General features: G+C 36.4%; 1 protein-coding gene across 1 annotated transcript in view; it reads left to right on the top strand.

Annotated features, from left to right (window-relative positions):
- Positions 1 to 24,311, top strand: part of ADGRA3 (adhesion G protein-coupled receptor A3) — a 53,318-nt gene extending 29,007 nt beyond the window's left edge. The window contains exons 9-19 of the mRNA XM_062493423.1: positions 5,016 to 5,217; positions 8,332 to 8,481; positions 10,898 to 11,059; positions 11,336 to 11,539; positions 12,619 to 12,832; positions 12,977 to 13,185; positions 17,874 to 17,998; positions 18,538 to 18,661; positions 20,229 to 20,374; positions 22,460 to 22,555; positions 22,743 to 24,311. Coding sequence (XP_062349407.1) covers positions 5,016 to 5,217; positions 8,332 to 8,481; positions 10,898 to 11,059; positions 11,336 to 11,539; positions 12,619 to 12,832; positions 12,977 to 13,185; positions 17,874 to 17,998; positions 18,538 to 18,661; positions 20,229 to 20,374; positions 22,460 to 22,555; positions 22,743 to 23,985 — 2,875 coding nt within the window. The 3' untranslated portion in view covers positions 23,986 to 24,311. The remainder of the gene's footprint in view (positions 1 to 5,015; positions 5,218 to 8,331; positions 8,482 to 10,897; positions 11,060 to 11,335; positions 11,540 to 12,618; positions 12,833 to 12,976; positions 13,186 to 17,873; positions 17,999 to 18,537; positions 18,662 to 20,228; positions 20,375 to 22,459; positions 22,556 to 22,742) is intronic.
- The last annotated feature ends 1,120 nt before the right edge of the window (positions 24,312 to 25,431 follow it).

Raw genomic sequence — 25,431 nt, 5'->3', positions numbered from 1 at the left:
GGGTAGAGTAATAATAAAGACTAATTTTTCACCTTTGAGAGCATATGGAAATAGGGCTTTGACTAGTTTGAAAATGGTTCTGAGCAGATGGCTGTAAATGATCCTAGGTGAATTTGATTTTATAGTTTCTTTAGTTGGAACTGGTTAGTCATTTCAGCTTGGATGATGTTTCAAAACTGGCATCTAAATTTTTATCCCTGCAGAGATGGGATGGCAAAGAGTAACAAAGGAGGGTGTTTGTCTTCAGTGTCTTTGGCTTGGTATTAGTTCAGTGTTAGTTTGTAAAGGTTAGGCAAAAACTTCATCATGGAATCTATTTCTTTAATTTAAATATTCCAAGTCTTAGTCAGGTAATATCCATGAGTATTTTACAGTCAACTATTAAATTGAAAATAGTTTGCATGTTAAAATACTTCTACTTCAGTAAATCCTTTAACTGTTGTGTTCAGCATAATTTTATGATGGTAGTTGATAGAATTATTTTTTTAAATATAAGAATTATTTTTTTGAAAAGTGTTACTCATTGTGTGTAATATATTTTAAAACTATAATTATGCTGAATTTATGCATCTACTAAGATGTAATAAAGAGACTGGACTGACTGTAAGTTAATGAAATTATGATATAAAAACTCATTGTAACTGGAAGTTACTGTTCATTTAAAGAAATTGGTGCTTTCAAAACAGAGTTAATATGTATGAAGGAAAGGATTCTTTTATAATCTCATGGTCTGCCTTTTTCTTTTCCCCTGAAATAAAATTAAAGTGCTTAAACGTAAATGAACCATCCTTTCCCCCACAGCTGTCTGCACTCATGTATATGTGATAAATTCTGAGCACCTAATTATACAGAGTAATGAAATAAGGGTGTTGATACAGCCTAGATTTGCACTTCTGCTTGCAGTTGGGTAAACTGTGAAAGATAGTCAAGCTTAGACTACCAAGAAATTAAGAATATAGTCAAACATACATAACCTTTGTTTGCATGGTAAGAATTTCATGACATTAATCACCTTTAGAGCTCTGCTGGAAGGATGTCCTCTCTGTCTTCATGGAGACTGGAGAATGCCTCTTTAGTTCATGTCATACAGGTATTGGGAGGAAGCAGTTCATGACTGAGAATGGTACAGCTTAACATTCATTTAGCAAAACCAGGAAATAAGAGAAATGTAGTTAAAGCTAAAATTAGTTCCCCTATCTCATTCACCACTGTGCTGCAGAGAAACTTGTACCTACACAAGGGGTTTTGTGCAGGGTACAGGAAAGGGGATAAGGGACGCTGTTGCTTGGAAGCATTTCTTTTCATGGTGCTGTGCATTTGTATTGTTTTTGTGATGTGAGATTGCAGCACAAAGCTCTTGAGTTTTAAATTTCCCGCCTTTTATGTCCCGTTTAGTAGAAAGCTTTCTAAAACATACAAATAATGCATTAATCTTAACAGTAAAATGTTTCTGTACATATCTAAATTTTTTCTAAAGGTAGCATAGACTATAAGACTATCTGGCATTGCTTGTATTCTTTTGAGAATATTATGGCAAAAGATGGTAAAATATGGTGTAGGGAGATGAATGCAAAGTAAACTCAGGGAGAGGAAAAGGACTAGAAAGAAAGAAAGGGGTAATAAAAATGGGGAAAGTGGTGATAAGAAGAGGGAGAAAAGGCAAATAACCGTGTAATAATCTAATAACCTTTGAAATAGCATTAAACACTGCAACTCTCACTTTTTTTCTGTTTGATGGCTGTTGGAGTTCTCTAGAAGATATACATAGATGTAGCTTAGAAATAATACTTGTTTCAAAGCATAGTAATTAACGCTCTCCTAAAAAAATTTCTATAGTTGAGTCGTAGTGTGAGAAACCAGAGGGAAACTGTTTTCTTTTTCTACTTTTTTAGCACTAGACGTGAATAGTAAGAAAAGGAACAGCATATGCCATATTTCAGTAAAAATATTTTTCTTGGAGGTTGTGTCAGAAAACCTCTGTCAGGACCACAGAATTTAAATTATTCCAAGGCCATGTGATACTCAGTCTGTAAGGTGATACATTCAGTGAAAACTCAGCTTACCACACTTTTACTGTAAATGCTTTGGAAAAATATAACTTTCAGGAAACTGTAAAGACAGAGATAAATACCCCTTTTGAAGTGGCATCTTTGATGTGGAAACTTAATAGAAAAATTTCAGCATTGATAAATGGTTTTGGAAATTATGTTTTTGTACTCCAGCGGCAGTGTTTCTGGAAACTTGCCTCTGCATTCTAGAAGTGGAGGTTTGAGTGTATTATGCAAGGTGTCTGTGGGCCTACTTGTCTTGTAACAGCTGTGCCAGCTAATTTATTAGTTGTCCTCATCTGCCTGTTTTCTTTTTAGCTTCATTCTCTGAAGGCTTATTATAAGTAGATAAAAATTGGGAGCACAGAAGTATTTCATGTTTCTACTTGTTTTTCCAGTCTGTGTTGAATCAGAGTTTATTTCAGTTTGTCCCTACTGACATTTTAGAGACTTGGATAAGTGTACATTTATTGTATCCTGCTGTCCTTCCCTTCCTTCCCAGCAGATGCGTAACTTGCTCTCTCCATGATAAGAGTTGGCCAGACATGATCCAGTCTAATGTTTTGTCAACTTTCTGAGGTGCATGTAACATTGCACTAAGGCTACTACTGGAATTGTGGCAATTCACAATATTGTTGTAATTTTTTTCTGTAGAAGATTTTTGTCCTTTCTTTTGCCTTCTTTATAGCTAAAAAAAAGATGTTAAACTCTTTATCACTGCAGAATCTATACATGTTCTGGAATTAATTTACTTTCTCTTAAGTACCTTGGTATGGTTCCAGGCATTCAAAGTCTATGCTAATTATTTTTACATTTCTTTCTTCTTTAACTACCTCCATTGTCACCAAATCTGGTATAAGTTTTTCTTTCTGGTATTGATTGATGGTGAAATTTCTCTTAATTACTTGAGGTGGCTGCTGAGACTCTGAGTGTATGTGAATGAATATTTGCTGGGCTGGATGAAGCTCTGCTGGATATCCAAATAATCTTCAGTCTCTTCTAGTTCTCAAATACTCTAGTGATGGTCATGATAACAAGTCTCCATTTCTTAATGAGATTATATCACTGCAATATGGAGAACTGCCTTGTAATGTTAAACCTGTTACAAAAGGTAGTTAAATTTAAGTCCTGGTTTCCTAGTTTAGTTTGTTGTATTTATCATCTAGTCTTTTCCATTAGTTCTCTTACCAACTTATAATTCTTTTAATGATGTTGTAGTACTGGGATGCCACGAGCAACTATATTTTTGTTACCTCTTGTCCAAAATTCAGTAGTGGTCAAAATGGCCTGAATGAAGTGTCTTTCTTCCATTACTGAACATGTTACAATTATTCTGTTGGAACTAATTATGAATAAATGGGAATTTAAGATAGAGAAGACTTCTAGTATACCCTAAAAAGTTAATATCTTCTATTCTGAATATAATTGAGAAATGTATCCTTTTGCCGTAGTCCATCCCTGCAGTTAATTGTCTTCTCTCAGGAGGAAGTGTGATAAATTCTAGCATCTTGAGTAAGAGGTGTTACTTAACTGAGGGAAGACAGTGCTGACTTCAGTTTTTGTGTTGGCAGTATTACATGAAATTTTTAATTTCCTGGAAATGGAACATCCTTCAAGGTGTTTACTTCATCCTCCTGCAAACAGAGAAATTTTGTTTATTCAAGTATCGATATGTTCTTAGCATTTCTTAATTTCAATGATAATAGTGAATAAATGGACATTTACTAAAATGCAGTCCAGATATAAAAGACAACTTGAAATCACAGTGTAATCCACCAATTTTTTTTTTCACCAATTCCAGTTTTTGACTTAGCTGCTTTGTACAAGACCCTTTGAAATACTTAAAATTTAGAAAAACTATGTTAGCCGTTAAGACTTTTACAGGAACTTGACATAATGAGGCTACAGAAACCTGGGGATGATCCAGTGAAGCTCACTTGCTCTCAGTTTTAGTTAAACCCTGTATGTTGGATTGTTAAATTTGAGATGCTGAATATTCTGCAAGTTAGGTATGTAAGTTTTTTTACTTCTAAAATTTAAGTATTAGTGCTCTGAATGATAAAATAACACTTATGCATTTGAGCTTATGCATATAACAGGGTAGAGAGCCAGAAGCAGGGGCAGGCAGACTGGCTGCTATTCCTTGTCCTTGTCCCTTCTGTCTGCTCAGCATTGCATCTTAATTCAGGCATGATTTTCTTCTATTGGTATTTTTTTTCCATGGGTCAGTTCTGCTCTGAGTGATTGAACATGAATTGCAGTTTATTTTCTGGATTTTTTTTTTTTATTATCTGTGTTTGTACAGATAAAATAGGCAGTAAAATTAGAGGAGAAAGTGGAGAGCGCGTTTGGAGTTTTTTTAAGAAGGACATAATTTCACATACCTTGAATGAGAGGAATTCTGTTCTCCTGTCTTGACATTATGAATAATTTTTTCCCATTAATTTACATGTGGCATTTTGTTTGCAAAGCTGGTCAGAATGGCTGTACTGCTGCTACTACTGTTTCTTGAATACTGCAAGTACAGTCTTCTGTTTATATCTGCAGTTTGGTACAAATATGAATGCAATTGTTTGAAAGTTTTATTGATGCATGTGTAGAGGACAAGTAGAAAGCAAGACTTGTTTTTATAGTGTTAACAGGGAATTTTTCATGAAGTAGGCAAGGTTTTTTTGTAAAAAAATTGAAAACTATTTTAGTTGTTTTATAAGCACCTTCTCTCCACCTGAAACCTCATGAAAGAATTCAAAAAAGCATGCCAGCATTAGAACTCATTTTGTTAATAGACACAAATATGAACAGCTTGAAAATACTGAGGATGAGCCAAGGTATTGCCTTTAAGTAGTTTAGAGATGCTTAGTTTTGAGTGTCTCTTTATTTCATGTTGTAGTGCTTAATCCTTTTTATTTACTTGTCATGTAAATTTGTCTAAATGTGAGGGGTTTTTTTTTCCTTTTGACTCCCCAGGTGGCCCAGAACATTGGCAGGCATCACAGCATACCTGCTGTGCACACGTTATTCTGCTGGCAGTGGGATATATCCTGGCAACTCACAAGATGAGAGAAGAGCCTGGCGCAGATGTGACAGGGGAGGGTACTGGGCAGATGAGGACTACTCCAAGTGCCAGTATGCAAATGATGTGACTCGAGTTCTTTATATGTTCAATCAGGTAATTTCTGCTTTTCTGTAAAATCAAATTATGAAAATGTGATTAATGAAAATAAAAACTCAGAAGACCCTTTATCTTCTTTAAGGTGGAAATACTGGTGGTCCAGATAGGTTATGACACAGGCCTCTGAATTCAGTACTGGAATTTATAGGTTAAAAGCTTGGTTTAGTATCTGTTTTGAGTGCCCCTAGATTGAAAGCGCAAGTAAAATTTGTTCTTTGTACTTAACTGAAGCAGAAGAGAATGGCTTGTCAGGATTATTTGTGTCATCTGGATGCCCTGTTCTGCCCAAATGATATAAAGAAACAAGGCAGACTTAATCTGTAATGGAGAACAGATCTTTTTGTTAGAGAAGTAGAGAGTAGTCAAACTCTGTTCTGCCTTTGTAGCTGTAAACCTTTGATAGATTTGGTGTGATTGATAAGAGTTGACTAGTGTAAGTAGTGAATATTAACTAGGCTTCTTCATCTGGTAGCACTTAGCATGATCCAAGAGATCATGTAAAATTGTAGGTATGAAACAACATTTTTCAGCTCCAAGTTAACTTTGGTTTATGTAGTTAATGCACACTTCCACAAATGCTGTTCTGCAGCGATGTACCCAACCTTGTCTGTGTAGCTGCTGTGTTGGAAATTACTCCATAAAGCTTTGAACTTCTGCTTTAAGCTTGTTTTCCAACTCGTGCAGTCAGACCACTTGTATGGATGCAACAGGTGAAACCATGGAAATATGAGATTGTTTTTGTGTGGTGTTCTGGCATTTGTTTGGTGGTTGGTGTTTTGTTTGTTTTTTATTAATAATGCTTGGTCACTGGAGTTGATGATGTTGGTAGCACCACTTATGTTTAGCATGGAGCTATGGTGCTTGTCTGTGCCCAGGGTAGGGTTTCTACATCTTGTGTGGGTTTGGAGCGCTCCAGAGGATCTCACATTCTTTTAGGGGAAAAGTTCACACTACCAATCTGAAACAGGTCAGCCCCCAACTGGGACAATCAGCTCTGAATTGGTATTTTCCCCTTGGAATGTCTTAGATTTATACACAGTGAAATCTTGATGTCCAGTTGATTGGGCTAACTCCAGTTTGAGGCAAAAGATTTGTGCTGCCTGTTGTGTAAGATGGGCTGATTTGCTCCGTCTGTTTTCAGGAACTTCCTAATGCTGACATAGCTTTTTGTTCTGCTCTGGTTCCCTGAGGACCCCTGAGTGCTGACCTACAAAGATGGCAGGAGTGAGAAGGAAAGAAAGGGAATGCCTGTACTGGCCCAAGATAAACTTACAGATTGACATAACTGCTTTACTGCTTTATATTCCTAGCACTAGAGGTTCATGCCATGGCTTGGTCACATGAAACAGTTTTGAGGGCTCAAATGAAGAGCGTTCTTAATGACTGGTTAACAGGAGACAGATGATGCTGGGGATCACTTTGTCATTTTCTGGGACACAGAAAGGTGGAGTGTTAGCTTAACTAGACCTTCAGTGCAGCTGGTTTGCTTTTTTCTCACCTGGGAATTCACGTTTTTCTGCAAGGACTGTGACAATTCAATGCCATTCCTGCCTATGTACTCATAGCTCAGCTGCTCAAGAGCTTGTTGTAACTGCTTTTGGTTTTCAGGTTGTGGAACAACATTGCCAACACTGTGTTAGGAAGTTTAAAGTCTAAGCATCAGTCTGGTATCTTCACTAAAGCAAATTAATAATTATCATGGGTGAAGTAGAAAACTTCCAATTATCTACTCAAAAATAAATGTGCACAGGTATTCTATGCTGAATTTTTTTTAAAGGGAGAAGGGGAGTGTTTTGGGTATGGAAGTTGTTTTTACTTACGAAAGTTGCCTTCTTCTTGTGTGTAGTAGGTCTGGAATTTTTAGCACTATTCTGCGCAGAAGTTTCTTGTCTCTGAGACCAGTGTTCAGTGTAATCATATTACATGTTTATAGCTTTTAAACAAAGGTAGTCGAGCTGTTTTGTACATCAGAACTTCGCCAGACATTTAAAATCGAGTAAAAGATCACATCTAAAATAAAATGAAACCTTTTTAACATTCTACAAGAGCATTCATATTCCAGTGTTCTTGTGTGTGTATTGAACAGGTACAGTTTTAGGTGAAAAGAAATTCATGATTGAAGAAAAAGTTCAAAGAAATTATATAGAGAGTCTGAATTTGGAAGTTGACTTTATTCAGTATGTGTTAGGACTTTGAACTTTATTTGCACTTTAAAGCATGACTTTTAGCATATTGACAGAAAATTCCATTAGTTGCAATAAAATTTATGTACAAGTGCTGAGACTGGCAAGGATAAATATGTAGTTGTGCTTATGTAGCACTATTCATATTCAGTAGGGCAGACTAGATATCTCCACACCAAAAACCAGAGAGAGAGCGAGCCTCTCTAGTTTGGATTGTCATGGACAAATATGAACATCTGAACATGAGCTGATAACATTAGCACAGCTTTCCACTGTACTGTGTAAAATTTCCTAGTTTGGGTCCCTTCTGGCTCAGGCGTGTTGATGTTGTGTATTTAGTGAAGAATTTTCCCGTGCAGGGTTTGTTTCAGGAGTGAAATCATGACCTTTGTCATAGTGAGATTGGTCTTGGATTTTTGTGTGTATGCCATTCCAAATGCTTCCTATAATTACAGAATTGAGAGTGAATGCTGTGGCACTGGTATGTTTGAATTGGTTTTGGCTTCTCTTGCTATAAAATGCTATAGTGAAAGAGCTTTGTGTTCTTATGCCTTGGCTTTGGTGAAAATTAAAATAAGCAGTTGACAGTACTGTTCTGGGGAGGTTTTTTGGGGTTTTTTTTGGTTTTTTTTGGTTTTTTTTTGGTTTTTTTTTGTTTGTTTGTTTGTTTGTTTTTTTAGTGCAATACCTCTCTCCGTTCTAGGACAATAATGAAAAACCCAGTTGCTGGCTGCCAGTACAAACAGTAGTTCTCTGGCTTGTAGGAAATGTTTTTGCTTACAGATAAGGTGGTGGCCCTTTGCTGTTCAAAACACTGTGATCCCTATGGGGATTGCTCTCCTCTTTGGATCAATGCTTATTTATTAATTGGTGAAGTGTTGTCTCTGTCTTGTCCTTTTTAAAATGCTCATGTTTGTTCTCTGTGTAGATGCCGCTCAACCTCACTAATGCAGTGGCAACAGCAAGACAGCTCTTGGCTTACACAGTTGAAGCAGCAAATTTTTCTGATAAAATGGATGTTATTTTTGTGGCTGAAATGATAGAGAAATTTGGAAGATTTGCTGAAAAATATAAAGAGGTAACTGGATAATTTGCCATCACTTTAAAGATAATCAAAGTGTTTGTCCTTAAGTATTCTGAGCAGTGAAATATTCCCAACATTAGATGCAGGCACTGAGTTAGTAGATTGCCAGATTCTATTCCGTGTTTTTGTTTGTTTAGTAGGTCCCTGAAGTTGCTGACCCATGGTCACAGACTTTGCATTCGCGCTGAGATGATCCAGCATTCACTGGACCTGTAATGTGAGTAACACCTCTGGTCAGCACTGGAGCAGGGAGATAGGTACAGTAAGTCTGTTTTTATTTAATATGGAGTGGGTCACACAGGTTTTCATTGGTACATTCTTATCTAAAAACGCAAATAATGAAAGCCTCAGAGATCCTCTCAATAATGAATAAAACAAGACTTATCTTCTCCCCTTCCACCATGATAGACTGTCTTTATTCAATATTGAGCCGTATCTCTAAGGTTTTCAGTACTCCTCTGTCTTGCAGGATATAACATAAGACACTAAAACAAAATCTTAGAGAACGCTCATTGTTGGGGAGAAAAATGCAAGTAGTTGAATAGCCCCACCAGTGGGTAGAAACTCTCTGTTTCACTGCTGAACAGAGGTTATATTGATCTCACTGTACAGTGCATGTTGGGAAGTTGGAGAGCACAATGCCTCGAGTTTAAACTTGTGCAAAAAAAAAAAAAGCCAAATTTTCCCCATCCACCCCCCAGCAAACTATAAATGCTGGTTCTGCATCCTTTACAGAACTCCTTAGAGGATTTTCATCTTAGACAGTGTTTTTTTTTCTCAATGGATTTGTTTTGAAGCCAGCCTGTGATTTTCTGATACATTTAAGGAATATGAGTACTATTTAATGTAAAAATTCTAGTAGCTGTTAATGAGGTTTGATTTCTTATCAGGTTATTACTCTACAAATTTGTTCTTGACGCTGTTACTCATATTCATTCGCTTACACCATCTTCTTATTCATTCCCTAGTTTGTGCTAAAGTGGCTATTCTGAAAGAGTCATACAATAAATAATAAACGGGTTCAACTAATAGCTCTTTCATATCAGAAGCAACAAGACAAATGTTCAGAAAGTTCTTACAAGATTAACTTTAGAATACAGCTGAGAAAACTTGTTTGATAAATAGGAGAAAGAATAATGTGTAATATATTTTAGAAGCATGAAGCATCTTGAATTCTGTGACTTGAGGATATTAACACTGCTGGTTTATTCTAAAGTCATGGTTTGTTGATCTGTGGAATTTGTTACCATTTCTCAAGTAGTAATATGTCATGATAAGCACTTTCAATTAATTCAACTTCGGTGTCGAAGATCTACTGAAAGGACTACAGCCTGCAAATGGTACTTAAGGGTCTGTGTTCATTAAGAATTTTTACTGATTGTCACTTCTGTTCCTAAGAGAGCCAGTTCTTAAAATAAATATTTTCTATTCCAATTCTTGCCTTTATATTTAAAGATTTTAAAAAAGAAAGGCAATTTATTATGTTCTCTCCTTACTAGTAATATTCTGGGAAAAAAAAAATATATTAGGAAGCCTGCATACTAAAGGACGTATCTTCCTCACCCTACCTTTTTTTCTCTTCAAGCAGAAAATTCCAGTCCCTAAATTTAGGCACTGTGAATTGCATTTCAGTCAATTTAACTAAAAATTATACTCACTTTGCTTTTGGTGAGTATTGTTATTGCTCCTTAAATGTTATGAAAATTTGGTGTAGGTGAATGTTTTCAATGTAGGTGCACATTATTTTTGGTAGAGCAGCCTAAATAAATAAGTTCCCTTTATAGTTTGTATTTTTTTTTTTTATACAGAAGGCAGGGTGAGGACTGTGAATGTAAAACAATGTAATTGATGGTTTGAAAGCAGTGCTGGTACTTATGGGTATTTGCACGTCTCATGATATGACCTAAAACATGTCATGCAAATTTGAAGGCAAACAAGAAAGCAATAAAAAATGTTTGACTTGCTAAAAAGAAGCAAAACAAAAGGGTTGTATGCTAATTTTTGCATGTTTTGCTCTTTTCCTGTTTTCTTCTATCATACATGCAAACTGTAGTATAGGTGATTTATAGTTTTAGTTTCCAAGTTGATTGTTAATAGTCCTCCTAAGCTATTAGTACAGTACAAAGTGGATTATTGCACCCTTTCCTTTTAATAAAATATTTATCATGGGTTTTTTTCCTAAGTACAATATAAACAGACACATTCTATTGGCATGACATTTTTCTTCAGTGGGGATAAATGTCCAAGTCAAAGTATTTCAGGATCTCAACGTGATGAGGCGATTGAAATAGGAGCAGCCATTTTCCTTGTGCTTTTTGTGCTGGCAACTCACTTTGTATTTTCTGTTAATGATCCTACCTGCTGAATGCTTTCATACCTATAAAAGAGTCTTACTTCTCTTCCATGTCAGCTTGGCGATGTCATGGTGGACATAGCAAGTAATATTATGTTGGCTGATGAACGTGTTCTGTGGATGGCACAAAGAGAAGCCAAGGCTTGCACCAGAATTGTACAGTGTCTACAGAAAATTGCTATGTATCGGCTTGCAAATGGAGCTCAAGTTTATTCTACTGTAAGCATGAATTTGTTTATTTATTTAGAAGAGGTTTTGCTCGCTCTTGAATTTGAATAGCTTTTTATTTTTCTTAATAGAAGCTGGCATTATCTGAAATGCCTACTATATCTGAAGGGAGTAGAGCAGTACTCTGAAAAGATTTATACCTGCCACATAAACTGAGACGGCTTTCTGGATGTGTTTTTCTGTGAAGGCAGAGAATCCCTGTAAGATTATTTGTTATCCTGTCTGTGGTATGTAAAAGCATTTCGTGTTTGATTTTTGTTGTCACAGTATTCTCCAAATATTGCTCTTGAGGCCTATGTAATAAAGGCTGCTGGTTTCACTGGGATGACTTGCACCGTATTTCAGAAAGTGGCTACATCAGACCGTACAGGACTCGGTGATTATGGGAGAAGAGACCCAGATGGAAATCTAGATAAACAATTAAGCTTTAAGTGCAACGTTTCAAATACACTGTCAAGCCTGGCTTTAAAGGTGGGATGCTCTTTTTTTGCCTACTGACTTTGTAATAATATATATGAATAATTTGGTAAGCAAGTTTATTGATATTAATTTCTATGGTTAAGTTAGCGTTTTTGTGTAATTCAAAATGACTGTGAGAAGAATTAAAGGGATAAAGGATAATAAATCTTGATTATAAAATAGTTGTTTTAATGAACACAACTTCTAATAAGTAGGTGTGGTTTTCTTCACTGTAAGGTTGTAACTTGAAAGATACTTTTAGACTTTTTCATAAGTATGGAAATTGAGATGCTTCCTAGTTTGTAATAATCCATCTTTATTCTTCTGCATTTTCACCTTCATTACATATTAAATCAGACATTAGCAGTTTCCTTAAAAATGTGAAATATTCTGCTCAGAGTAATTCTGTATTTAATCATGAAATAGAAGATGGAGCTGATTAGTTAATTTGTGTGCATGTGCATATACACACACAAGCACACACATGTATATATTACATCTATAAGTGGGTGTGTATAAAATGGAAACACTTCCTCATATTCCATAAAAAGTACTTTTCAGTTTATTCCCCAACTTACCAGTTTGTTTTTAGCACTTAATTTGCTTGTCACTGCAAGATGTATATTGCAATTTATACTTACGTAATTCTATGAAATTATATGCACGATTCTCACTCAAGTTTTATTTATATGCTGTAGAACCACCCTGTTTGTACACGGCATTTTGTTTTGAATGGTACTAGTGCACAATTGCAGCATTTCTCTCTGCTTGTGTTGGTTGCTGCTTCTAGTTGCTAATAGTCTAATATGGGAAAACTCTTAGTATTTTACTAATACCAACTTTACGCTCTGTAACAAGGTAACTGCAGAATCTTAACTTTTTTTTCTTTTAAAAAAATTTTTAAGACTTCAATAACCTGATTAAGGTATTTTATCCTGGATTACTTGGAAACACTGTTGAATAGGTTGGTCAGAATACATAACTTGCTAATTGCATTCATCTCTGGCTCTACATATAGAGGAGTTGCTAATTTAATCTCTGTAAAGACCATTATTTTCTCTTTGAAACTTTAAAAATATGTTTGTTTCTAGAACACAATTGTAGAGGCCTCTATCCAGTTGCCAGCTTCCCTTTTCACCCAAAAACACAAAAGAGAAATCAGACCAGCAGATGAATCTGTCTACAAGCTTCAGCTTATTGCATTTCGCAATGGAAAGCTTTTCCCGGCAACAGGAAATTCAACAAATCTGGCTGACGATGGGAAACGTCGTACAGTTGTAACTCCAGTTATTCTTACCAAGATAGGTTTGTTTCTGTTACTGTTTTATGATCTTCAGTAAACAGTTTTGACTCCCTTGTTTTGATTAATGTGTATCCAGTAGAAGGTTTTAGCATCTCATGTGTTCCCTGATGAGAAATTCACGTGGAAATACATTTCCTTTGTAACAGATGGATTAAACGTAGCCAGTCACCAGGTTCCTATCAATGTGACGCTGCGGCGGATTGCACACGGAGCAGATGCTGTGGCAGCTCAGTGGGACTTCGATCTCCTGAACGGACAAGGGGGGTGGAAAGCTGATGATTGTCGCATCCTTCTGTCTGATGAAAATATCACAACCATTCAATGCTACTCCCTCAGCAACTATGCTGTTTTAATGGTATGACACGAATTCAGTTTCTTTCTGGAACTTAAAAAGGTTTCAACATACAGTTCTTTTTGGGTTTTTTTTCTTGTGTTAAGGAAAACCAGCATTCTCACACTCCATTTCGTATAAAACTAGACATGAAAAATACATCTTTAGCTTTTAGCTTTTGTTGATGTGAATGTTGAGGTAAGATGAGGTTTAAGTGGAAATCTATCAAAGTATAATTAACTGGGTAATAAATAATTATTAAACAACTGGATATACTAGGAGAAAACAATTTTCATATGCAAATTACTATATTATAGGAAGATGTTTTAATAAGTTAATCAAATTAGTTTTTATGAACTTTAGTCTAATAATTATAGATTGTCTTCAACTGTTACTACTTGTTATTTTAAACTATCTTCTCTGTGTTAGATTAGATTTGTTGACTTTGTCAGTTGACCAGGAATGTTTTCCCAGATATATTTTTCTGTGATCTGTAACCAAAGACAACTATTTCATTCCAAATTAACTGTTAATTCACTAGCATGTAGGTCTGTTGCCAGGAGAAATCTGTGGAAATGGAAGGAACATCAAAACACTTACTAACTATGAAAAATATTTTTGAAATACTGCTGAAAAATAGTATCTAAAATCTAAGCATATTGGTATCAACGAAATGGTTAACTAATTATGAAAAATGTTGCTAGAAGAGACACTTTATTTTAGTGCTCCTCAGTTGGGAAGCTGAATTTCTTCTTTGTCTGTTCTCAGAAGTCTTAATTTCAGAATCTGGCCTGGGAAGCTTCCCTTTTCATAGATGGTGACTGCTACCCTGCTCATCTGTAATCCCTACAGATGCTAAATTATGAAATGTAATACATAAATAGGGTGTGCTGGTAGTAAATTGTAGTAATAAGAAATAGTCCAAGGTTTAGGAAATACTGTGAAATCTAAATTTGGTATGGGTTTGTGGCAGTTAATGTGTTCTGTGTGGAATTAAATATATATTTTTGTGTAATACACATGGAAGAGAGGGGATTCCTTTATGATGATTGGTGGATTAGAAGTTGATGTTTTTATTTCGAAACTCAGATTTTCAAAAATCTTTCTCTGAAGGGAATTAAATGGTAAATACCAAGTTAAACTTACATAAAATTTACTTACATGTCAAGCTTTTTAAAAGAGCTCAAAGAGAGCAACTTTTCACTTTACCTTTGATGGTACTGTTTTAAGTTACTTTAAACTTCTGCAATCAAGTAAACTTTTACAAGTAGTGTTCCTTTCTTCGATATTTTTAAAATATATAATCCTTTCCTAAAACATAGTAGCATTTTTAAAAACAGAATTAAACTTCATTTCTACATATAATATGCATGTAAAGAGAGATTATGCTTTAAATTACTCACATTTCTGTCACCTGAAGGAAGAGAAATTAAAAGCATGTTCAGTCTACTTCTACAAAGACTATTTCTTAATTAATGCGTGGTAAGATTGTGTGAATATCCTCTTGTGAATTATGGAGGGAACTGTTGACAATATGAAATCAAGTTAGAGGAGGGGGCAATTTTCTTCCTTTTTTGTCAGTAGCTCTTGTATACTTGCTCAAAACTATTATTCCTTAAATATTTAGCCACTTTCTGAAATGTTAGGCTGTAGAGACTGGAGAGGAGGGGGTAGGTGGAGGGGCACAGAGTAACACTCATCTGACATGTTTTTTGCACACAGATATTACATTGCAGAAACTCTGGATGTCCAAGTGCTGCAAAAAAAAAGATTTTCATAATGCCTATCCATATATTAACCAAAAATGCCATAATAGCCTATTTAATTTCTAGCCTCCATCATGTTGTGGAAGTCTGGGTGCTGGTCTTGGACTCAGTTTTAGAAGTTTGCTCTTTAATCCAGCAGTTGTCATTAACATCAAGTACATGAGACAGCAGTGGCAGGAGGGACCTGAACATGATGGTTCATCGTCCTGTCTGGATGGTGAATGACTTAACCAGAGCTGTTTCACTCTATTTTAATCTACTTTACTTTAGTATGTCTGTGTATAGAAGAAAGGAATTTGTAGTGTACTGACCTTCATACATTTCAGAACATAATGTGAAGTCCTCTGATAAGGAAACACATATTGAGTGCCTGGTTTTCTGATCTAGTGATTAAGGCAGATGCAGTTGCAAAACTTTGTATTTATTTGGAGATTATCTTCACCACTGTTTAATAATAGAAGAGATAGCCAGAAGGCTCAGCTGAAAACTCACAGGCTGAACAGAGGAAATAAAACCCAATAGTGGTTGAGAAGAAACAAGAGTTCTACTATTTAGCTGTAAACTGGTATTCTTAATGCTATCTCTACTGTTACTGTACTGTCATTCTTTTTTACCTAATAATTATTTAGGATCAGTTTATCTCAGAAATAACGTTATTAGCTCCCCTTACTCTTTTTACTTGGTCTGATGATAAATGTCAGTGCAATGGATAAAGAATTCCATTGATTTATTCCATTGGTTATTGGGTCAAGGCCTTACTATCTAGGCAAGCCATGTACCGAGTTTCCTCAGGTGTTTTAGAAGATTATTGTAAATCTTGTGGTTTTGTAGCTCTCATTCCTGAAATTCACACCGACACATACATGAGATGTTGTTACCTGATACCAGTCTGGTAGCAGCAACCAGAATTGTCCTGTAGTTTCTGTTGCTTGGTACTCATGGGCCAGGTGTGACAAAACATTTGCTCATGCTTGTAACAGCAGTGAGTTCCCAGGGATCCCCAGCTGCATAACAACTAGGCCATGGATAGTGTTGAAATGAGATGACACGGGCTGCCTGAGGCATAAATTCTTATCCTTTTCCAGGTGCCAAAGAAAACCAAATAGATAAGAATCAAACTGACAACATGATTAAATTAGTTCGAAATGAGGTTGTTGAGTTAGTTAGGAATAACGTATTTATATTCTGATGAAAGAACAATTGAAGGTATGGTGAAGAGACTGTTGACTCTAATTGTAAGCTCAATTCAAAAACTCTTTTCCTGTCCTTGAAATCAGATTAGCTATTTTAAGATTAAAAATATCACTGTTTTTTCTCAAAGCAGACTGAAACTTGCTCCTAATCTTTTACTGTTCTTTCTTAATGCTAAGTTTTTTTTCTTCTTTTCCTCAGGACACTTTTGAACTTTGCTAACTCCAGAAGTTTGAGTGACTCACTCAGAATTATAGGGGAGAGACTTTTCTGTATCGTGTCCATTCCAAAAAAATTACTTTTAATATATTTCTTCACTAATCATAGTTAAATAAGTTTACTGTATTTTGTGCTGGGGACTACAGGGTTTTTTTTGAGTTACCATGTCATGTCTGTTTCCTCCCCACTCCTGGAACTCTAGTAAATTGTAACTGCTTCAAAACAGAATTATTGTTTTTCTTTTGAGTAAATGAAAATGTCATTCGGGGGTGGATTCAGCAAATTTATTGAAGCTATAGACCTGTTGACTTCTTTTAGAGTTATCAGCAATCTATTCTGGTCAAACAGTAATCATAGAATAACAGTCTGCTGGGAATATCAGGTGCCATTTGGTCCAGTTAACCCACTCAAAGTTTGACTGCCTTTAAAGTCAAATCTTAACTGCTCAAGGTCATATTCAGTCAAGCTTTGAGTATCTCCAGGGACACGGTCTCTCTGGGCAGTATGTGACCACTTAGAAAATTCTGATTTAGATACAGGAGAAAAATCCTTCTGTTACTGATACTGTTAGTTTCCTTTCACTGGTGGATGGTTTAGCTCCAAGAGGAGTTTGAAAGAGTTTGATTTGGTCCTTTATACCATCCCAGTAGGTAGTCCAGTACAATAACGAGATTTCTCCTCTCTTCTTCCTAAAGATAAGACATTTTCTTCAGCCGCAGACACTGTATACTTCAGTCTGGTGATCATCCTGGTGATCTGACTTGCTCCATCCAGTATGTCAGTGTCTTTCTTGTGCTGGGGAGCCTCAGATTGCGAGTTCTGCAGGGATGGTCTCTGAGTGCAGATCACCACTTGCTCTGTCAGTGCTCACACAGCAAAGCATAGCCTTGGGCTATAGGTGACACTGCTGACTTCTGGTCAGCTTTTGTCTACCACTAACTCAGGTTGTTTTCTAATCAGTCCAATGCCCAACTTCTATTTTTATGTGCATGGGGTTTTTCCATTCCAGATGCATATCCTTTAACATTTTCCTTTCCTAAATTTCATGATGTTTTATCAACCCAATTCTCTGTCTCACCAACATTGCTCTGATTATCCTCCAATCTGTTAATCGGTCCCCCCAGTCTATAACATCATCTACAGACTTGCTGAGGGCACTTCCTGTGATGTTCTTCGGGCTGTTGAAGATAGTCACAACTGAAACACACAGTTATTCCACATCTGTACATACATTTTAAGATGAAGAAAATGGTGTCTTTCTGTAAGCTGCTGACCTCTCTGTATCTACAAGAATATATGAAGTTGAACTGTTCTATAAGAACTGTGACTGCATTTATAAAGGTCAGCCAGAACAGCAGATAATTTCAGAAGAAACCCAGAAATAACAAATAAATAATTGGAGAGTTGTTTTGGGATGGGTGGAAAGGGAAGGAAGACATTTCACCTAGAAGGTGTCTGTTGCTTCTTGTGTACCCTGTCATTCCCCCATCCTCAAGAAGTAGATACGGTGGACTAATGTTAGTTTTTTGTTGTCAGGACTTGACTGGAGCTGAATTATATACACAGCCAACTGATCTTCTTCATCCAGTAATTTATGCCACTGCCATGGTTTTGCTGATGTGCCTGTTGATGATCATGGTCAGTTACATATACCATCACAGGTAGGAATCAAAATTACCAGACTAAGAAAATTAGTTGGATCATGCTTAGGACTACCTTTTCTATTTTGCTAGAGCATGTTATACTAATACGCTTTCAGTGTTTCTTCCCTATAAAATTTGTTGATGCAAACTAACAGTTACGCAAGTAGCTATTTCATTTTTCTTGAGTGTGATAATTTAGCTCTCATAACCATGTCTCTCTTTTAATTCTTCATTTTGCTTCATGATGAAAGAAGAGGCCATTCAGGAATAATGGTAGAATTTAAGAAACTGCTCAGCCTTTTGCATTTCTGTTGATGTGAAAGCTTGAATCCTAAAATTTTTAAATCAGGCTCCAAATAGATGTATAAAGCTGGTAATAGGCGGGCGTTTTAATTTCTTGTGATAAAGTCCAGAGAGTGTATTTGATTACAAAGTATGTGATAGTGAGGCAATCATTAACAGGAATTACATGTTGTTTATCACAATAATATCTTGCTAATTTCTGAAAGCAGTAATGTAGCTGTGTTTTATATTGTCTAATTTGTTTCTTTTAACAGTGTGATCAGGATCAGTGTTAAAAGCTGGCATATGTTAGTTAATTTGAGTTTTCATATTTTCCTGACATGTGTGGTGTTTATTGGAGGCATAACCCAGACCAGGAATGCCAGTATTTGCCAAGCGGTAAGTAAAACTTATTTAGTGGTTTTGTAGTACTGTATATTAATATGCCTCCCTTGCCTCCAGCAGAACTGTAATGCTGTATAGGCATTGATCAAAATTACAAAAATTTAGACAAAAAATGAATGTTTTGCTTTAAGTCATCTAGTCCAAGATCCCTGCAATAAAGACAGACATCTTCAGCTAGATCAGATTGCCTAGAGCTCCATCCGACCTACCTGCAATATTTCCAGAGACAGGGCACCTAATACCTCTTTGGGCAATCTGTGCCTGTGTTTTGCCACCCTCATTGTAAAACACTAACTTTCTTACATCTAAAATAAATCAACAGTCTTTCACTTTAAAGTCATTCCTCCTATCACTACAGGCCCTTGTAAAATGTGCAATAGATTTCTTTTTCCTGAAATTCTACCACAGAAAATAAGTTTTACTATGAAATTATTTTATAGGCCTGTATGTGGCCTTTACAGGCCCTGTGAAATCACATATTCACAGGTATTAAAATAGCTATTTCCATTTGCTCAGTAGAGTTGAAGGAGAGGGGAGAGAAGTGCTTTAAGCCCCTGTCCTTTATTGAAACTCCTTTTTAATGATTTGCCCTTCTAAGATTTGGCCATCTCAGTTTAGTTGCTGTGTTTCAGTACAACAGTTGCTGCTTTCAGTCAATGTTAGTGACATTTAACTTTTTTTTTTTAATCCAATGATTAAAAAGTTTTTCAAGTCCCTCACCATAATATTCCATAGTGCTTTTTGTTTGAAATTTCTGAAGTTATTAGATTGACAGTTCATATTGTTGCAATAAAATATATCCCTGATCTGTCTCCTACATGTGCACACACGTACACACACTTTTTTCTTACCTTCCTGGAGACAGAAATCCTGCAGAGGAAACCTTGTGATACCGATAGACTGTTTGGAAAGTTACGTGTTTTTACTGGTGACTGAAGCTAGTAAAAAACCCACTCGTATTGAGCTTAATAGGAACAAAGTTGTTGCCCCTTCTACGTGCATGTGCTGTCCTTTGCAGTGTTGGCCTGTGAGTGAGGCAGTGAGGATAAAGAGATTGCACTGTGAAGCAGACTTGGCATAAATGTTTGGGCAGGCTAAACATCTAATACACTTTCTTTCTTTGAATTATGTTCAAATTGCTGATGAGTGTTGGCTGGCTTATGTTTTGCCATCTGCTCCATACTTGTCACAGTATCATGTATCCTTTGCTTGTTTCAATTTGGATAATATCTGTAACACAGGACATTTTAAATTAAGTCTTTCATAAAATATGGTTTCCTGAAGTTTATGATTTATATGTACACTTCTGAAATTGCTTTTCCCCTGTTACCAAGTTTTCCATGCATGGGTTTGCATTACTACTTTTGTTGTTGTTTTAAACTATGATGACTTGACACTTAGAGTGATCATATAAAATAAGAGGGTTTTTTTTCTCTTGAATTGAGTTTTTGAAAATTTCAGCTTTATGGTGACTTGCGAATTTAATGATTACTGTATTAACTTAGTAGAAAGGAAATATTTGGGAGTTAAATCTTTTATTGTTGTCTGTTTTTCTTTTAAGGTTGGGATAATTCTCCATTATTCCACTCTTGCAACGGTACTGTGGCTGGGAGTAACATCTCGCAATATTTACAAGCAGGTAACCAAAAAAGCAAAAAGGTGTCAAGATCCTGATGAGCCACCTCCTCCACCCAGGCCTATGCTGAGGTGAGTTGTTTTCTTTCTGTGGTTCCTTATTTCCCACTTGCTACATTAATATTCTGACCTGAAAATGTAACAAGTCACTCCCCTTGCCTTCTCTCCATAAAGAACTGTAAAGTTCCTTCCAGATTTTGCTGTTCCTCAGCAATGTTAAGGAGGATGAGCTGAAAGACTATTAGTTTTACTGTATTACAGATGCAGTGCTGGGTTGCTGATTTGTAAATTTAAAAATTGCTAGTATTTCAGCATCACCACTGAAGGTTTGATTAGGACTTTAGATAGTAGCACAACCCATTCAATTTTCAGAAGAAAGAATGTAAAGAACTGTTAACAATTAACAAACACTGCAATTTAAGGAAATCAAGTTAAATGTATTTCCCAAAGATTGTTTACAAATTATTTGAAAAATAGGGGTGTCACTCATTATCAAATGAAAATAGTGTTCTTTGTGAGGTCCTCCTCCAAGGATTTTCATTTCTGAAATCCCAGAAATGAGACAAGCTAATTATATGTTAAATTCACATATGTGAAATTTGTTACTAGAAAATACTGATGTACCTTGTTCATGTTGCCTCCTCAGCTTTTGGATATTAATTAAAAACTGCTACACTGAAATTCTCCACAAGGTGGCAGAAGTTGATTAACTTTGATTAGTTACAGGCAAATATTTAAAGAGCTTGATTTTGAAAGTACAGAGGCTGCAGAAAAACAGAGGTGCTTTTCTGATTATCTTCAAGTAACACTTTCTGTACTACATACAAGCACTTTTTTATCCCTTATTATGTATTACAAAGTTTCTGCCTCAGAAAACATTGCAGTAAAATTATTGGCCTCACACACATGAACATGCCATTTCAGGTCTGAACACCTCATCTGGAACACTGGTAGTAGCTCTGGAGACAAGCATCCAAGACAAGAATGGAGCAAATATGCTTTATCTTTTTCAGATTTTCTCAGTGTTTAACTTCCTGTGGATCAGGGATTTCCTCAGTCAGATGTGTGATGTTTTGTATGGAAAGGCCACAGAAGGATTTTTTTTTCTTCAGCTGTCTTTTCAACTTAGGTTCAAAATAAAACTGCCCATAATGGAGAGTACCTGTACCAAGATTGGTTTTCTCTGGCCAGCTCCTGATTGCTGCATCAAGATACAGAATAAACCACCATCAGAATCTGATCCAGCAAATAAATAACAAATTCAGTGTATCTTGATTTCCAAGAAAGTAGTATTTTGTTTTAGACTCTTTTTGTGTCTCAAGTGAGACAAGAGTAATTTCTGGTGGGTTATCGAAAATGCAGTGGAAAAGTCCAGGACCACCATAATAGGTGTCTCCTGTTGATAAAAAACAAATGCTCACCCACATGTCACAGTAACAGTTTCCACTTTTGTGAAAACCTGCTTTCTGATTTGAATTTGGAGTGGATTAGTATAAACTGCAGGACTGAGTGCTGTTAATTTGAATGATTATCAGTAATTATTAATCTGCCACTAATGAATTCAAAATGAATTCATTGAAATCAGAATGAAAAGTGAGATACTCCAACAACATAGGCCCTTTTTCTTCTCAAAAGTGTACATTTTTCATTAATACCACCACAGGGAAGCAGGAAGTATATACTATAAAATTACAGAGTCCATTAAAAAACAAAACAAAAACAAAACCTGCCATCTGCTGACCCCCTGCAACCAAAAAATTTTTACATAACAGTATATGTAATATTAGGCAAGCTGATCTCTGGAACACAGGACATACTCATTCTAAGATTCCTTATTCTTTTCCAGCAGTTTACAACTTCTGACTGAGAGCTTTTGCTTTTTCCTTCTAACACTGTATAATTTTGTTCAGTGTCTGGGAGTGGGAGGTGAGAGTGAGCAGCTTTGAGAGAGAAGCAGTTTACAGAAGGAAGAGAAAAACTGTAGTGAGGAGGACTTAGAAAACAATTGATACTGCTGAAGCCCAATCTTGATTCACCCTGTTTAGTTTCATAATGAACTTGTGTGCCTCCCAAATCCTGGAAAGCTCTAATTTCCTTCATGGTGTCTGAAAAAAATATTTTCCCCTTAAGCAGCTGCTGATTAGTTTTATTTTTTAGGTTCTATCTTATTGGTGGAGGAATCCCTATCATAGTTTGTGGAATAACAGCTGCAGCAAACATCCGAAACTATGGCAGCAGACCTAATGCACCTTAGTAAGTACCCTATATGTGAGAGCTCTGTCATGAGATTTCTTAGGCTTGCTTTTCTCTGAACACTTGTTGCAATTAATTCTGACTCTTCCAGAAAATGTAGCACAGACAAGATCATTCCAATGACCTGAAAAAGCATAAGTGACTTATGCGAGATGTTAATTTATTCTTTGGTTTGTTTCTTTTGCAGTTGCTGGATGGCTTGGGAACCTAGCTTAGGAGCATTTTATGGACCTGCTAGTTTTATAATTTTCATAAACTGCATGTATTTTCTCAGCATATTCATACAACTAAAGCGTCACCCTGAACGCAAATATGAGCTGAAGGAGCCCCTCGAGGAGCAGCAGCGCCTGGCCACCAACGAACATGGGGAACTGGCCCATCAGGATTCATTGTCAGTGTCCCTGGTGTCCACATCTGCTTTGGAGAACGAGCACAGTTTTCCAGCACAGCTTCTGGGAGTGGGCCTTACACTGCTCTTGTATGTTACGCTGTGGATCTTTGGAGCTCTGTCCATCTCCCTGTATTATCCTATGGACCTGATCTTCAGCTGCTTTTTTGGGGCAACATGTTTAAGCCTCAGTGCCTTTCTTATGGTACACCATTGCATTAACAGGGAAGATGTCAGGCATGCTTGGATAACAACTTGCTGCCCAGGAAGGAGTACATACTCAGTGCAAGTAAATGTGGCACCCTCCAGTTCCAGTGGAACCAATGGAGAGGCCCCAAAATGCACCAACAGTAGTGCAGAATCCTCATGCACAAATAAAAGTGCCTCAAGCCTAAAAAATTCTTCTCAAGGTTGTAAGCTAACTAACTTACAAGCTGCAGCAGCTCAGTGCCACCCTACTTCTCTGCCATTGAACACAGGTCCTCAACTTGATAACAGTCTGACTGAGCATTCAGTAGATAATGATATCAAAATGCACGTAGCTCCATTAGAGGTACAGTTTCGGACAAACGGACACCCAAGTCGGCACCATAAGAACAGGAGCAAGGGCCATCGTGCCAGCAGGCTTGCAGTGCTGAGGGAATATGCTTACGACGTTCCCACGAGTGTGGAAGGAAGCGTGCAAAATGGCTTACCCAAAACTCGCCAGAGCAACAGCGAAGGGCACTCGAGGAGCCGAAGAGCCTACTTGGCATACAGAGAACGTCAGTACAACCAGTCCCAGCAAGACAGCAGTGATGCTTGCAGTACACTTCCAAAAAGTAGCAGAAATACAGAGAAAACAACAGCTACCAACAACAAAAAAGATATTCTAAGGAAACCGATAGTGGCCGAACTTGAAAACCAACAAAAATCTTACGGCTTAAATTTAGCCATCCAGAATGGACCACTTAAAAGCAGTGGACAGGATGGACCTTTGCTCACTGCAGACAGTACTGGTAATATTAGAACTGGGTTATGGAAACACGAAACTACTGTGTAGCATTATAATTCGTTGTGGGATGAATTCATATAAACTGTGATTACACATTCCTTAAAGCTATTAACACTTCTACAGACTGTTTACAAACTGTAGGTACTTTATGCAGGAAGGGAACAAAGATAATATGCCAGGCAAAAGATTTTATGCATGAACCTTTGCTGTTCTTACTAAGATGAACTCTTGCTTGGTATTTTGTGAAATTTTTTTTGAAGTGTCAGTCTTGAGAGATGCAGAACACGACTTTGTACATTTTTTTTTACCTGTAACCCTGCAGATGTGTCCACAACACATTTCAAATTTGTATTTAAATGTATAATAAATAGTATTTTCCCCAGCAGCCCGAAGTTGTACTTATTTTTAAAATCCAACAAATATTATTGCACAGAATATCATATTGATTTTACTGTTTCATTATCTGAAACTTACAAGATTCCATTACTAAAGAAAATACTGAAGTTATAGTTTTCTACACTTAAATTGTTGATACCTGGGTGTAAACAAGATCATATTTTGTATCGTCCTGCTGCTCTGACCAGTTTGAAGTTGTAGTTGGAAGAGTGGTGCTCAAGGTTGTACCTGTTTCCAGCACTTGTACCCATTTTGCTAAAGCTGTGTGTATTAAATAGCAGAAAATGCTTCTGTGTAATCTGGTACTGATACCACAACTCAGCCTTTAAGCAACAAATGGAATTGGATTATGCATGCTTGGTTAGTTGGTTACCCACTTCAGACTTGCCACTCTTGGGTGTTTTAGTTAAGTGTATCTGAGTTACTGTACAGATCTAACATTGTCCATATTCAAATATTGTGTTAAATAATTTATAAACTTGTTCAGATATGTTTAACCACTTCTTGCCAGATTTACTGCAGCCTCTAATAATCTGATAGTGTGAACTAATCTTGAATGTATTGTACAAACCTCTCCAGTAGGACACTGTTGTTAGAGTTTGGGCTCTATTTTTACTTCTTGTGGGTAGTTACCATTTAAGAATTTTTCAGGAACATTTTGACAAGTGCATGACTCAGTTTTCATTCTATTTTCCTGGTTTCAGGAGAGGTAGCTTTTAGCTTGTATCCAACCTTACAGCTACCATAAGGGTAGACATTCAGAAAAAAGGAACTTACAGGTATTATCAAAGAAAAGAATTTTAGCTAAATATACAAGTATATATCAATTTGGTAAGGTATCCAGTCATGTTAGACATCTGACTGCTCTGCATTTACTGTTTGTGGGTTGTTATTTGGTACAGGAGTGTTCCTTTTGGTGGCAGAAATGCAGTTTTGGACTAAAAGTCAAAACCGGCAGCATTAATCCTATTCCATTCCAAATGCTGCAAGTCATGAAAACTGAACTAGAGGTAGTAAGGGCATGTGCCAGAATAAGCAGTCATCTCTTGAGATGAATTTGTATATTACACAACTAGGAGAAATTCATATGTAGTCTAG

Source organism: Cinclus cinclus, chromosome 5, assembly GCF_963662255.1.
Source record: "Cinclus cinclus chromosome 5, bCinCin1.1, whole genome shotgun sequence".
Taxonomy (NCBI): Eukaryota; Metazoa; Chordata; class Aves; order Passeriformes; family Cinclidae; genus Cinclus; species Cinclus cinclus.
The sequence above is the reverse complement of the archived record's forward strand: the minus strand, read 5'-3'. Positions and strand labels throughout refer to the sequence as shown.